Source organism: Podarcis pityusensis (genome assembly GCF_964106645.2).
Source record: "Podarcis pityusensis genome assembly, chromosome: 6".
Lineage (NCBI taxonomy): Eukaryota > Metazoa > Chordata > Lepidosauria > Squamata > Lacertidae > Podarcis > Podarcis pityusensis.
Window position 1 is genome coordinate 90,043,366 of NC_138030.1, and position 16,218 is coordinate 90,059,583.

At 43.9% G+C, this 16,218-nt stretch overlaps 2 protein-coding genes across 2 annotated transcripts in view; one reads left to right on the forward strand and one right to left on the reverse strand.

Annotated features, from left to right (window-relative positions):
- Positions 1 to 1,290: 1,290 nt before the first annotated feature.
- GLRX2 (glutaredoxin 2) lies at positions 1,291 to 12,445 on the reverse strand. Its single transcript, XM_081012370.1, has 4 exons — positions 12,292 to 12,445; positions 8,266 to 8,329; positions 6,608 to 6,784; positions 1,291 to 4,815 (listed from the first exon to the last, which is right to left on the reverse strand). The coding sequence occupies exons 1-4, from the start codon at positions 12,339 to 12,341 to the stop codon at positions 4,669 to 4,671; spliced, it is 438 nt and encodes a 145-aa protein (XP_080868496.1). The 5' UTR covers positions 12,342 to 12,445; the 3' UTR covers positions 1,291 to 4,668.
- A 217-nt stretch (positions 12,446 to 12,662) lies between these two features.
- The window catches only part of CDC73 (cell division cycle 73), a 112,583-nt gene continuing 109,027 nt past the window's right edge, over positions 12,663 to 16,218 (forward strand). The window contains exon 1 of the mRNA XM_081012230.1: positions 12,663 to 13,042. Within this exon, the coding sequence (XP_080868356.1) occupies positions 12,912 to 13,042 (131 nt within the window). The 5' untranslated portion in view covers positions 12,663 to 12,911. The remainder of the gene's footprint in view (positions 13,043 to 16,218) is intronic.

The window sequence follows — 16,218 nt, forward strand, 5'->3', positions numbered from 1 at the left end:
CCCAGGAAAAAGGCAGCGCTCTCCGGCAACGGCTGTGCGGCTTTCGCTCCATGGAAGAAGCAGTTGACTCTCAGCACCGTGCCACTTCCCCCTCTTCGCTCCGGAGCCCGTTAGTGGGTTCCTTTGCGGGTTGGGGGGGCGCTAAAGGTGCCCGCCGAGTCCCATGGTCACAGGCTTCATCCGCCTGTGATTTTTGAATGGGTCCCCGCTTCGCCGTAGCGGAAAAGACCCGTTTCCCGTGGAGCTGGTCCCTCCAGTTCAGAGGGAATCCGCCATTGCTAATGGCGCCACCCCGGAAGTCTACTTCTCTGAAGTCTCTCAGCCTCACTCGTCTCACAGAGTGCTTGTGGTGGGGGAGGAAAGGAAAGGAGATTGTTAGTCACTTTGAGACTCCTTAGGGTAGTGATAAAGTGGGATATCAAATCCAAACTCCTCCTCCTCCTCCTCCTCTTCTTTGTCCTTGGCTGTTAAGCTTCTGGTGGCTCTCACAACCATTATGTGTTTCCGTACGAATTCTCACAATGCACTTACCCTTCCTGTAAGCTTTCTCGACCATGTGTGCCCCGCTCCCCTCCGTACTGACATAGTTATTTAGGAGAAAGACTGTTCCAGAGCTGTGGTATCTTGTAGGATCACCGACTTCACATTTCAAAATCGAGAGAATATGTTTCAAGATTGGCTTTACAATTAAGGGGGCTCTAGGTGGTGTGGCGGCTTTTTGGTGCAGAAATGAATGGAAGGAATTTGCTCTGGTTTTCCCGTGGTTATTGTGGTGATGCCTCCATAGGAAGGCCAACCATTTCAACCAAATGCATATACTTGTTGCGTCATTTTTGTGCAGGAGAAAAACAAGTATGTGTTTGGAGATAAAATTGATTTGAACACGGACAAATGCACTAGCATGAAGGTTATGAATTGTAACATCCACTTTCTAGAGCAGTATGGTGAACCCTGCGTCCCTTCGGATGCTTTTTGACAACTCCCACCATCCCAGACCACTGGCTGTGCTTCCTAGTATGGCTGGGAGTCGAACAATATTCAGTATCCCTGCTCTAGCACTTTTAAGGCTACATTCCTATACTCACTTACCTGGTAGTAAGACCCACTGAACTAAACTGAACTTTGAGAAGGCATTAGTAGTGTACTCCTTTTATTGTCTCTCTCCCTTAGAAAGTGTTGTAGGGACTAAAAGTTCACTGGCTAGCCATTTCAAATTAAAATATTTCTAATATGTCCTTCATTGCACATGATTCCATGACGGTATAATGATCCACTCCTCACACGTCATACTAGCTCGATAACGATTTTGTGACATTTTATTCTTGGTCACAATAAAGGTATTCACAGACAATGGATTTCCTTTTGTGTTTTGTGTGGCTTCATCAATCACAGATTAGAAACAACGTACTTTGGGCACAAACCATGTTAGCAGTCTCACAGTTCATTGAATTGAAATCTACACTTCAGACGATTTTTGCTGCTCTCTGAGCTACTCCAGCAAATGCAAGTTTCCCATATTCATTTGAAGCACAGTGATAAAAGCACAAAGTTATGTAATTCTGGGTTTCCACATTGAGTGTGGTGCTTCTTGTTGCACAACTGTACCTTGTAAAGAGGTTGGCTGCTCTGCCCTGTCAAAGCATGGCATTCTGGTACAAGCATGTGAAAGTATTGAGGGAAAGGTCTTTTGGTTGACAGTATTCGCTTGAAAAGCGGTATAGCAATAATGATTAAAGCTAGATATAAGGTAAAGGTAAAGGGACCCCTGACCATTAGGTCCAGTCGTGGCCGACTCTGGGGTTGCAGCGCTCATCTCGCTTTATTGGCCGCGGGAGCCGGCGTACAGCTTCCAGGTCATGTGGCGAACCAGAGCAGCGCACGGAAACGCATTTACCTTCCCGCCAGAGCGGTACCTATTTATCTACTTGCACTTTGACGTGCTTTTGAACTGCTAGGTTGGCAGGAGCAGGGACTGAGCAATGGGGATTCGAACTGCCGAACTTCTGATCAGCAAGTCCTGGGCTCTGCGGTGTAACCCACAGCGCCACCAAATGTACATTATATAATTGCACACACTTAATGGCAAATATTGAAGTATCTTACTTTGCTCAAGTATTCAGCAACAGGGAAAACTTTTGTAGAAAATACAACTGAAAAACAGGATCGCGCCACTTCCAGATGTTGATGAACTATACCTATCACCCCATGGCTGGTAGGAACTGTAGAGCCACAAGTTGGCTACTCATAGTATAAAATGTCGCTTGTAATTTATGAGCATAAAAATAAAAATAAGCACTGTTGCAGCAGTGGGCTAGAGAAACTTCGGTGTTCTGCACCAGGGAAGCTTGGAGATGTGTTTTAAAAACAGTCCGTTCTACTTTACCTGTAGCTTTAGCCTGTCACTTCAGATCGCAATACCACACTTCTTTAATATCTTTCCTCCTCTCACCTCTCCACCTGCTTGATTCGAACTGTGACAAGCTAATCCTCTGCCATTGCTTTCAAGGTCTGGCAATGAGGTCGGGAAGGGAAAGAGTGCCAGCTAGACTCTTTGCTTGTACGCTCCTCCCACCCCCTTGGGCATGGTCACAACAAGGAGTTCAAAATGCTTGCTTCTGGTTTCCATTAACCACAGCTCAGCATTATGCGTATACCTTGGGATTCATCTTTGGTTTTTGAAACAAGCTAACAGCATCAACCCGATTTGGAAGCTGGCATACACACACATATTTCACATAGATCGGAGGTGTTTTATTTGTGTATCCTTGGCAGTGTTCCAACTGCCAGCACAATTAATGCATGCAACATGCATTTCTTGTACTGTAGTTTAATCTCAATGGAAAGGGTGGAGTATGAGGACTGCTCCATTTAATTCCAACTGCAGCTTTTGTCTAAGAGGCCAGAGACGCTGCTCTAATTTGAAAAAAGGAGACATCTATGCTAGGATAAACCTAGCGTACTACAAGGTAGCTAATGTTGGGAAATCCATTCCACCCTTGCTGCAGATATGTGGGATTGTTACATGTCACATGTCTGTTTGCATTCCAGCGCAGATTGCTGGAGTCCCGTGAGCGGAACATCCACTCTGTATTGCTTTTGTTTTCTCTCTCTCTGAGAAGAACGACAAGGAGAGAAGCCATGTTTTTCTTTGTCCTGATTTATGTTCAATAAACATAGCCTAGTATCCACGCCTCGAGCCAGCTCTGTTGTGTGTTTACACTGCTGAGTAATGTGTGCTCATGCACAGCTGCACGAGTCTCAGATGCATGTCGGAGGAGGATGACTGATGGATCTCTACAGCAGCAAGGCTGGGACGGGAGACGCTCCGGCTGGGGCCAAGCCAGCTGGCTTTTCATCCCACGGTTCTGATAGCTAATACAGCCACAGAATTAATGCGCAAGCATCCGCTTAGAGTTTGGTTACCAAACACTGCTCTCTTTACATTTGACACATGTAGTACCGTATTTCTCGCCCTATAGGATGCACCGGCCCATAGGACGCACCTAGATTTTTGGGGGGAAATAAAGGGAAAAAAATTTATTCCCCCCCCCCGGTCGCACCGGGCTCCCACAGCTTGCGGAGAGCTGCGCGAAGCCCGCTCTGGGAGCATGCAGGGGTAGGGGAGGGGGAAGTCCGCCGCCAGCCTCCAAACCAGGTTGGGGGACAGCGGGATGGCGGCGTTCCGCCTCCCCGCTGTCCCCCGAGCTTGTGGGGCTGGTGGTGGGGCTCTCCTGAAGCCTGGTGAGTGAGAGGGGTCGGTGCGCACCGACCCCTCTCGCTCTCCAGGCTTCAGCGAAAGCCTGCATTCGCCCCATAGAACACACACACATTTCCCCTTCATTTTTGGAGGGGAAAAAGTGCGTCCTATAGGGCGAAAAATACGGTAATTCTTTGCTGCAGAATATACTAGCTGAATCTTGAACTGATTCTAGATGAAGCTGAGGTTAGTTACCACACTTCAGGGGAAACTAAGTCACTATTAACTTCCCACATTTATTTCAATGATGCCAAAGTGCAATTTAATTTAAGCTAGAAATAAAAAAATGTCCAGTAGCACCTTAGAGACCAACTAAGTTTGTTCTGGGTATAAGCTTTTGTGTGCATGCAGACTTCTTCAGATACCAGATACCTGAAGAAGTGCATGCACACGAAAGCTTATACCCAGAACAAACTTGGTTGGTCTCTAAGGTGCTACTGGACATTATTATTATTATTATTATTTCGACTGCGTCAGGCCAACGCGGCTACCTACCTTAATTTAAGCTGCAATAATACTGTGACCTCGGAGCAAACCCCAATGAATTCAGTAGGGTTTACTTCTGCGTAGACGTGGTTAGGACTGTGTTGTCAGCTATTTGCATTGGGGTGGACCTAAATGAAATTTAAGTATTTCAATAGAATTTGTGGTTAAATTGAAAACAAGCAGTGCACTCCTATGCATTTTTACTCCTTCAACAGCGCTTATTTTGTATTGAGAATGTACAAGAGTGCTTTGTGTATTTAGGATGAACTGGCTCATGATAAATTATCTGGCTGTTGAAAACCTTCCATGCATATTTTGAACACATAAATAGTACTGAAACCAGAGTACCGGGGTGTAAGAATTCATAACTAAGTATACGCAGTCTAATAAACTCCAGCAACACAACTGTGTCAGAAGCAAGGGAATCAAGGAAGACTACATGGCTGTTCTGAGTTTCGCCCTCTTCTCAAGAGACACTGGTGAACTAATGGGAGCAGTTTGCCGTCCCGATGAAGTCTCTGTGTGTCTGTAGCACCTCCAACAAATGTTCCATTGATAAATATTCTTGGAACCTGTTGAGTATAAAAATTAACAAATGAATCTTATTTCTTGCATATAAGCTTAAAACACACATGCTGTATATTCTATAATGTTACCACTTATGTCCCGGTATGGCAGGGGTGGCCAACTCCCAAGAGACTGCGATCTACTCACAGAGTTAAAAACTGGCAGGTCAAAAGAGTTTTTTTAGGAGCTTTTTTTTTTTAGGAAGGAGGAAGGCCCATTTTTGCAGGGTTCGGGTCAAAGTTGTTGAGTTTTTTCAGGGAGGAGGTAAAATGTTGAGCTACTTTTAGGGGAGCCACAGTTGTTCAGTTTCTTTGGGGGGAGCCAATGATCTGCCAGTGATCTACTGCAGACGTCCAGTGATCTACTTGGTGGACATGCCTGCAGTATAGTATTTCTGGGCTGTAGCAGAAATAGCTATGGAGCTGGACAAATGGCATGCATAAATGGCAAGCAATGCCCAACTCTTCAATATTGAAATTGAAACTGAAATACTTTATTGTCACTGTACAACTTGTATACAGTGAGATTACACGAGCACCCCCCACTCAGCTCTCTTTGTCTTAATTCCCCTCGTTTACTGACGCACACCCACCAAACCCGAAAGTTGCCCTGTTGTTATCTTTTCATTCAACAGCCTAACAGCCCACGGATAGAAGCTGTTCTTTACCCTGTTGGTGCAACTAATCATGCTTCTATATCTTCTGCCCGAGGGCAGGAGATCAAGAAAGTGCCGGCCAGGGTGTGAATCATCCCTGAGAATTTTCCTCACGCTCCTGAGGCAACGTTCTTCCGCTATTTCATCCAGTGGATTCACAGGACAGCCCATAATATCTTGTGCTGTATTCACCACCCTTTGTAGGCATTTCCGATCAGATGATGTCAAACCAGCGTACCACACTGTGATGCAGGATGAAAGGACACTTTCTATTGTTGACCAGTAGAAGGAGATCATCAAATGTTGATTTACATCGTTCTTTCGCAATACTCTGAGGAGATGGAGTCTCTGTTGGACTTTCTTAACCACCTGGGTTGTATTTATTTTCCAAGTAAGGTCTTCACTGAGATAAACTCCTAGGAATTTAAAGGAAGAGACTCTCTCCACACAGCCCTCCCCGATGTACAGCGGGGCTACTTCTCCTCTCTTCCTCCGAAAGTCCAACACCATCTCCTTTGTCTTGCTGATATTAAGGTGCAAGTTGTTCCCTAGGCACCATGTAGATATTTTTTTGACCTCCCCTCTATACACTGATTTGTCTCCACCTGTTATTAAACCCATTATGGTGGTGTCATCTGCAAACTTAATAATTGTGGTAGACGGGTCAGACGATATACAGTCGTATGTATACAATATATTCTGCAGGCAGGAGGTCATGCTAGATTGTCTAAATTCTATGCTCTGAAAGTTTTACCATGAAATCAAACACGGAAAGCAAACTTAAAAACAACAACAACAGGTAGCCCCATCTGATGGATATGAATATCTTAATGATGTAACATCCAGGAAGGCCATAACAGGGCACAAAGCAATAGCTCCCACTCCTATTGTTAGGGTTGTAACCAGTCTCCTGTAACTTTTATTCAGAGGTTCATAGGCACATGTTGTCATGATTGGTGGTCACTGATTAATTCACAGAGAGAGAGGTCTATGTCATCCCATCACCACATCTTGTGGCTACGAGTTCCACAGGTCAATTATTTGCTGTAGGAAGAAATGCATCTACTGGGGGAGGGGATTGGAGAGAGAATTCCCACCCCCGAAGTTTCTGCTATAGGTGACCAAACTTGGAAAGTACTCACTGTCCTGCCGCCAGTCATTTGATGAAGAATATCTTGAAACTGGCTTCCGTTTTCGTACATGTCCAGTTCGATGGCTGTGTAGTTCACATTCATATCTTCAAATAGTTTCTTTGCCATGTTGCAGTAGGAGCATGTGGTTTTCGAGAAGATCACTACACAGTTGTCTGAGATAGTTTGCTAAGTGTTTTAAGAAAAGCTTGCGTGAGCAGTTTCTATACGTAATGTAAGCTTTTAAGTTTTTAACAATATCAAGGTTCTTGCATTTAGATTTTCCCATCCCAGAATTGCCTACAAAGACTGGGGAAGGCAAAGTCTGCTCAAGTCTTGGCCCTCAAAAAATAATCAAAATATTTAACTATAATCTAGAAGCGAATTACCTCTTTAAACTGCAAAAATAAAACCTTGGGTTCACATTTGTCATCTTAGACATCTCGCTGTTTGCATCAAGCAAGACATGCTTTTGCCAACGTTCTTCACAGAATGTGCTTGAATATAATCTGAGTACTTTAAAAAAAATCTTTAAGTAGAAAGAGAAAAAGGAAACTAAAAGACAAAACAAACATACGCTTCATGGGCATGCTAAATATGCAAAAGAAAAATAGCATAAATACATTTTTACAATACTGAGTATATTTACAGAATGGGTTTATAGAAGAACCAATAAATGAGCATTAACATCTAATTGTAAGGGAAAGAATAAAGGGGAAATACAGGCAAGCAAGCAAAGACATAAATGGGGAAAACAAATTGGAAAAGGACTAGTTACATTCCAAATGAATTCATACTTTACATGGACTATATTCAGATGGGTACAGTAACTAAGATACGCCATCAAGGTCAGTCAAATGCACACTTAATCCTCAGGCTCCACAGTTCCGCACAGCACTCAGAATTATGAGCGAGTTTTCCCATGATTAAAATATGCACAGCCTTTTTTGAGCCAAATATCAAATCTAAAATTTGGACCATCTTTCCCCCTTGGGCTATAGGAGGTGGGCTGCCACCATAAGATAAGACAAGTGGTTTTTATTTAACTTGGGAGTTACTGCCTTTAAAATAAGAAAGAAGGCACACAAGCCCAATCTGTTTAGACTATTTCTAACAGTGGTGCTGTTTTCAACCATAACAACAGTCCAGGGAGTCTGGGGAAAATGGGCATAAAGTCTTTATGGCTCCACAGTTCCACCAACAGGACATATTCTCGGAGTATGAATATGTGCCATGTGAAAGGTGCTATCTATTAATAATTTTCATGAATTTTCTCTAATCCAAACAACAATTAAAAACATGTTTCATTATTGGCTATGTTTATATTTCTGATTTGGGGATGTGTTTTCTACCCTGGGCTCTATCGAAAGGAAGGGCAGGAAACAGATTCAACAAATAATAATAATGTGTCATTTAAAAATGACAGGTTGTACAATGACAATAACGGTATTATTATTATTTAAAAACCTGAAAATTTATAAACAATAATTTAAAAGTATTTTCTCTACTTCCTCATGTGTCACATATTTTGTGAACCCGAGGGCTTAATACTAATTTCTCTAAGACACTCCAGGAGCTTCTTTGGTTAAGGGGCAAGAGTATAAATGAATAAATTTCATACAAAAAACTGGCAGTGGAGTACGTTTAAGGTAAAAGCCATTTCCACTCACCTCTATCTGGTTAGCAGTGGCAGTGTTAGATAAGTCTGTGGTAGCAGATGTACTGTTCCCCATTCTGAAATAAAATCATAAATGGAGCCAAATGAATATATTAATGTTATTTTGCAGAGCTCAGTCAATGTTTACAGAGCAAATAACATCTAAGCAAAATGAAACAAGAAAGGGAGTTGGCAACTGTGTTTTAACATTTTGCACCTCATTAAGACTTCAGCAGAACTGAACTGTTTACTAAGATCTATCTTTTTATTATTATATATGGTATTACTATTTTTTGTAACTAGATTTGAGTTTATTTTTGAAGTGGTCTATAAAATTTTGAATAAAAATAGCCTATACGTCTCTACTCAGAAATATGTCCCATTGAGATCAGAATGTATAATATTGTATAAGTGCAGAAGATAAATTATTATAATTACAGTGGTACCTCGGATTAAGTACTTAATTTGTTCTGGAGGTCCGTTCTTAACCTGAAACTGTTCTTAACCTGAAGCACCACTTTAGCTAATGGGGCGTCCCGCTGCCGCCGCAGCACAATTTCTGTTCTCATCCTGAAGCAAAGTTCTTAACCTGAGGTACTATTTCTGGGTTAACAGAGTCTGTAACCTGAAGCATCTGTAACCTGAAGCGTATGTAACCCGAGGTACCACTATATAAGCTTACTACCTAATGAGCACTCCTGACTCTGAGGAAGTCCGGATGGTGTTAAAGAACTTTTCTGCCAGCAGAGAGTAGCCAGGAAAAAGCCATTGTCAACAAACATTACCTGCATTTGTAGCATACTGATAACCTCACAGGAATAGAGAGAGAGAACACCCAATTCTGCCAATTTGCAAAAGCATCCTGGCCTGGTCACCTGGAGGTAGCCCTTGTTTGCCACAGGCAACTAGGCAATAACCTGTTTACAAACCTGCCATACAACTAGTACAGCCTAATTGCTTCACATGTTTTGATGCTTCATAATGTCCTTTCTGTAAATAACATGCAAACTGTTATAGACTATAGTGTGCATGCTATTTACTACATTTATGCAAGTTCTTATACAGGCAGGTGGTTTTCATGCATGCCAGGTACAATATTTTGTGCAACCTCTTTCCAGAGAATTTATGGGTTGTTTCCCTCGTGAGGAAAGACTACTGGAGATCTGTAATATGTGTTTATATACAAATACGTGTCACTCCTGGTGGGAGAATCCAGGATATGCTTAATCCCTCCCCCCATTTTTAAATCTATGGGATCTGGAAGTGCTTACTTTTCACACCATCAACTAGTAAACTTTGCAGAGCTCCACACAGAGGACTGTTTCTTCATTTGGCACAATGTAACAGTATAGCCTTCTTGGGAGAAAAGCAATGACAAACCTAGACAGCATCTTAAAAAGCAGAGACTATGCCAACAAAGGTCCGTATAGTTAAAGCTATGGTTTTCCCAGTAGTGATGTATGGAAGTGAGAGCAGGACCAGGCTGATCGCTGAAGAATTGATGCTTTTGAATTATGGTGCTGGAGGAGACTCTTGTGAGTCCCATGGACTGCAAAAAGATCAAACCTCTCCATTCTTAAGGAAATCAGCCCTGAGTGCTCACTGGAAGGACAGATCCTGAAGCTGAGGCTTCAATACTTTGGCCACCTCATGAGAAGAGAAAACTCCCTGGAAAAGACCCTGATGCTGGGAAAGATGGAGGGCACAAGGAGAAGGGGACGACAGAGGATGAGATGGTTGGATAGTTTTGTCGAAGCTACCAGCATGAGTTTGACCAAACTGCGGAAGGCAGCGGAAGACAGAAGTGCCTGGCGTGCTCTGGTCCAGGGGGTCACAAAGAGTCGGACACGACTAAACAACAACAACAACAACAACAACAACAACAACAACAACAACAACAACCACAGTATAGCCTATACCAGGCAGTCCAACTTTTCATACCAAGTGCGAATACTTTGACACAGAACCCGCAGGCCACACAGTGAATTAAATTTCCACATCGTAAATTAAAGTGTTTGCAATATACTTAATATTATTTAGTATACACAATTAATATATTTGATTCAATATATTTAATTAAATACACAATAAATAGGTTTAAATCTCAGCATTGTGGGTTCCAGCCCCACGTTGGGCAAAAGATTCCTGCATTGCAGGAGGCTGGACTAGACGACCCTGGTGGTCCCTTCCAACTCTACAGTTTTGTGACGAAGGAATCCCAGTGACTGATCCTAGCACTAATACAAAGAAAGCATGGGATCCATTTTAATACAGAAGCAAATGCGTGACACAAAACAAATTTTCAAGGGTTTGAGATCTTCTTTTCTCAAACGTTGACACCCTGACCTGTACCAGGCTTTTAAAATAAAAATACTGAATATTGAAGCAACTTGGAGATGCTGTGGTCTGTACCTCCCTGGAACTCCTCCCGCAAAACCTGAAAGCATCAGACTCTTGACACAAATCTGCTTGTTTCTAGAGACTCTGAACCTGTTGCTGTCTGAGGGAAAGGGCCCAGCTTTGCTGATGGACACCTTATAACCTAAGCTGCAGGGAACTGGAAGGGACAACATGAAAGCCTTGCCCTGGTTTGCTCCTTCTTTGGAGTGAGATGAGGAAGCATAGAGCTGGAAGGGAACCCAGGATCATCTAGTCCAACCCCCTGGCCATGCAGGAATATGCAACTCAGTGCCGGATTTACGTATAAGCTAAACAAGCTATAGTTTAGGGCCCCACTCTCTTGCCCCCCCCAAATATACTACTTCTTAATTGTATTTCTCTATTAATATACTTCTTAATTGCATGTCAGTTCAACAATTACTTTGATAAAATACATATTTTGTTATGTGCAAATGGCTTTAGATACCTATTAGGTCCATAAATTACCATATAGCATATATTCAACACAAAAAAACAGCGACAATTTGTTGTTGGCAAAGGACAGCTGGACATATAAAGGGCCCCATTACCTTCAGTAACTTAGGGCCTCATCAAACCTAAATCCAGCCCTGATGCAACTGTCCCCATGTGGGGATCGAACCTGCGAGCTTGGTGTTGTCAGCACCATGCTGGAATACCAATTGAGCTGTCCAGTTGCCAAGGGAAGGAGCGTGGAGAGAAAAGAGGGAAGGGAGGCTGCAAGAGGTTGGGAGCAGAGAGAAAGCAGCAGCATGGAAAAAAGGGAAATGCAAGACAAACTGAATCAATGCAAGACATAGCATTTTACTGGAAAATAGGGGCAATCTTGTATGACCAATGGCATTTTATATCAAAACAAGAGGCAATCTTGTATGACCAACGGCATTTTACATTGGAACAAAGCACACTCTTGTATGACCAATGGCATTTTACACTGAAACAAGGGACAGTCTTGTATGATCAATGGCATTTTACGTTGAAATAAAGGGCAATCTTGTATGACCAAGGGCATTTTACATTGAAACAAGGGCTAAATCTTGTATGATCAATGGCATTTTACCTTGAAATAAGGGGCAATCTTGCATGATCAGTGGCATTTTACATTGAAATAAAGGGCAATTTTGTATGATCAAGGGCATTTCACATTGAAACAAGGGGCAATCTTGTATGATCAATGGCATTTTACATTGAAATAAAGGGCAATCTTGTATGACCAAGGGCATTTTACATTGAAACAAGGGCTAAATCTTGTATGATCAATGGCATTTTACCTTGAAATAAGGGGCAATCTTGCATGATCAGTGGCATTTTACATTGAAATAAAGGGCAATTTTGTATGATCAAGGGCATTTCACATTGAAACAAGGGGCAATCTTGTATGATCAATGGCATTTTACATTGAAATAAAGGGCAATCTTGTATGACCAAGGGCATTTTACATTGAAACAAGGGCTAAATCTTGTATGATCAATGGCATTTTACCTTGAAATAAGGGGCAATCTTGCATGATCAAGGCAACCCTGCTTGGGGAAAACCTTGCAAAGCGCCTGCTAGGGAAGAAAACCCTTGCAATGCGGACAGCGCTCCCCCCCCCCGCGTCCCCCCCCCCGCCAGTACTGACCTTCGCCAGCCCCGCAGCAGACTCAGCCTGGGCAGCGCCTTCAAAGCCATAGGCAACAACAGCAACAGCAGAAGAGGAAACAGAGGGCGGGGTTTTGCTCAGGCCCCGCCCCTTGGCCCCGTCCTCTTTCGGCCCCGCTCCTCCCTCGAGGACCCTCACCGCTTGAGGCTGGCTATCCGAGTGCCTGCTTGGTGATTAATTTTTTCTCTCCACCCTTCCCTTCCCAGCGCGGGCCTCTGACGGGCTTCCTCCGCTGCCCATCACGCGCGGGGGGGGGGGGCGGGGCCTCGCCTCAGAACGCTAGGAGCAGGAGGAGGCGGGGCTCCAGGGAGGCGTCCGTTCTCCTTGCGTGCGCAGGCGCCAGCCAGGTCAGGCCAGCGTGGGGTCCTTCTTCTCTTTCTCGCGGCGGCGGCGGCGGCTGGGCCAGTCAGTCAGCGAGTCGCTCGCTCGGTGGTTCGTTCGGTTTGTTTTCCTGTCAGCGAGTGAGGCGGAGGAGGGCGGCGGCGGCGGCGGCGGACTTGAGGAGAGCCGAGCCGTGGGAGCGAGCGCGCGCCCCGGGTCCGCGAGGCCGGCGAAGGGAGCGAGCGAGGCTTTTCTGAGGGAGCTTTGAGGCTGAGGCGATGGCGGACGTCCTGAGCGTGCTGCGCCAGTACAACACGCAGAAGAAGGAGATCGTGGTGAAGGGGGACGAGGTGATCTTCGGCGAGTTCTCCTGGCCCAAGAACGTCAAGACCAACTATGTCATCTGGGGGTGAGTCCCAGGTCGCGAGGAGGAGGAGGAGGAGGAGGAGGAGGAGGAGGAAGGAGAGGCGCCTTTTCAAAGCTCTGTAAAGCTGGACGACTCCAGCTGCCGGGCCGGCGGAACGGGCTGCCTCATGATTCTTAAGCGTGTTGGTTCTGTGGGGTTTGGTTGATCCCCTGCCCACTGCACCCGCCTACCTTCCCAAGCTTCGTTTCCAGCATGCACAGAAAAGTTCTGCTGGGGCTGCGTAAAGATACTTTAAACGCTGCACATAGGGCTTAACGTTTCTGTGGCGGTAGTTGCCTTTGGAAAATTGAGCTCCTCCTGTATAGAAATGCTTTACATTGCATAGGGGTTTAATATTTCCGTGGCAATAGTTTCCGTTGGGAACTGGGCTCGCCCTGTGCTGTATAGAAATGCTTACATTGCATAGGGGTTTAATATTTCTGTGGCAATAATTTATTGTATTTTAATATTTTGCTGTGGCTGGGGAAACCCAGCCAGATGGGCGGGGTATAAATAAATTATTATTATTATTATTATTATTATTATTTCCCTTGGAACTGCACCCAAGCGACAAGAACTGTACGATAAATACCATATTTTTCTGTGCATAAGATGGCCCCATATATAAGACACCCCCTACTTTTGGGGATTCCAAATTAAGAAAACACCCCTCAGCACTACTCGTGTATAAGACGCGCGCCAATTTTAAACCTAATTTTTTGGTTAAAAAAACCTAGTCTTATACACAGAAAAATATGGTATTCAGGGGAGGGGATTAATATTTTCTAAGAAAAAATATGCAAAGGAGGAATAAAATATCCACAGATTTAGAATCATAGTCTTAATCTCCAGCCCCATGTTGGGCAAAAAGATTATTGTGTTGCAGGGGGTTGGACTAGATTGCCCTTAGGGTGCCTTCCAACTCTGTGATTCTCTGATTCCACCCCCAGTGACTGGGGTAGGTTGCCTTTGCACACAGGGCTCTCGTATAGTGTGTTTCAATGCATTTGCCTAATTCTTTTTTTAAAAAAGCCATTTAGGCCAGAGCCTGTGTCACCACATCATGCAGGAACAAGTTCTGTAAACTGGGGGTGTCAGCACTGTAGCTTTGTGCGTGCTTGCCGGGGAGGGAGTGCTGCGTGCTGTATTCAAGTCATGAATTTGTGGGGGAAGCAGGTGGAGAGGTGTGTCTTTCTGACCTCCTGCAAGAAGGAGGAGTATAGGGTCCCTAGGAAGAGTTAGGAGAGTCAGGCTGGAGTCTTGTATGTACTTTCTGGGAAGTAAGTCTCGCTAAACTCTGCAGTGCATTGGTGCTTCAGTGTGGTGCTTCAGGTGGTGCAGGCCTACAGCTTCCACAGTCCTTGCTGGTTGGGGCTGATGGGAGTTGTAGTCTGGCAACAGTTGGAGGGCCACAGGTCCCCCATCCATGGCATCACATGCTTAGGGGCAGTATTAAGGTGAAGTAATATTTGTTTATACCTGGGAATAAAGAATTGCAGAAGTCAGTGGGTCTTGTTATTGAATTGCACTCTCTCTCACTTAATTGGGTTTTAAGAAAGAGAGGACGGCAAGGACGAAAGGAGGCAATCCTTGAAAAGTTGAGAGAAAGAGCTCAGGATGGGGATGCCCTGTGACTCCTGTGCAAATAGTAATGTTCTTTTTGTTGAAGGAAGAGTTAAGAGTCGGGTTAAAGGTTTTATAATTTGGCCCTGCTTCTGCGCCTGTAGCAGGAATCAAACATGGAAGAAGGAGCCAAATTGCAAGCAAGAGCTAAAGTTGGAAAGGCTCTTTCTTTTGTTTAATCTCCATGTCTGAAGATTCACCTGCTTAATTTCTGCCTGAGGGCTACTACTAGAGAAACAAGAAGTGGACCACATGAAAAGAAAAGAATGACAACTAGTTGGGGAACTGTAAACACATACATATATGAGGGTCAGTCCCATTAAGTCCAGATGCATGCTTACCTGGGAATGAGAGTAACTGCTGTTACCATTTGGACTGGCATCTGAGTAAGCATAGTTAAGACAAAGCTGTAAGAATTTCTCTTCCACTTTTTTTGTACACCTACTCCAGATGAGTGCAAGTGAAAAAGGAGTCCTCACAGTCTGGGTTTTTCTTTCAATACTACTAGAGTGTAGAAGCTTAATTTTTAAGGAAAGTATGTAAAGTATGCAAGCTTGAATAAACCATCCTGTTTCTGGATACCAAGATTTGTATAGAAGTAGTAACAGCCTGCAGTCCTAAACCTACCTACTTAGGAGTAAGTTCCATTTAATTCAGTAAGGCTGATTTCTGAGTAGACATGGTTAGGTTTGTTCCAATTATTCCAGGGCTGATAATCCTTTTTGAGGATAATTCTTACTAGTTTCTTTTGACCTGTATCTGTTGGGAGGGGCAAAGAGAATGCCTCACAGCCTGTGTGGAAAAATGACACCGTTTTCTTTGCCATGTAGTGTGCATGTTTTCACTTCTTTTTCCATCCTCCGTGGGAGAGGGAAAGGGTAAGGACAACAGAAGGATCCCCCCCCCCATTTTTCTTACCTTTCTCAATGCCAAATGGGGTTCACTATGGAATCCTAATGCAATCTAGTTGCAAAGTTGGATCCAGGAGCCAAATGTGGAGTTTCCAAACATGACTTTGCTGAGAGGAGATTGGGATGCACTGATTAGGATTTTCCCTGGGTTACAGAGCTTCCTGCCGGAGTGTGATTTGCTGTCTTTGAACCGTAGAGCTAAAGATTATGCACCTGTTCATCCCTTGCCCAGCTTATCTGAGGAGGTTTTGAGAGATAGTGGTAGTTGTGTCTTGCTGAAGTTTGTTCAGAGATTCATGTTTATCTAACCCTCTCTCCTGGCTAACTTTGATTGGTTACTTGTGGTGTTCTTTTCAAAAGTTCTTTATCTGATTGGCACCAGGACTTGTCACCTGGCTGCTGGAGATGCATGTTCCATCAAGAACTGTGCATGGCTGTGCAGTTCAAGAAGGAAAATTCTTTCCTCTAATGCAAGTTTTATAGCTGTATATTGCCTGGCAATGCATGCCTAGTTATGTTGTGCACATTTTGGAGGGTATACTACGGAGTTTTTAAAACAGCTTTAACAAATTGGACCGTAGTTCACTTTTAATAATTGGCATGTTGTAGCTTGTATTGCTAACAGTTAAAGTTGATTCCACAGTC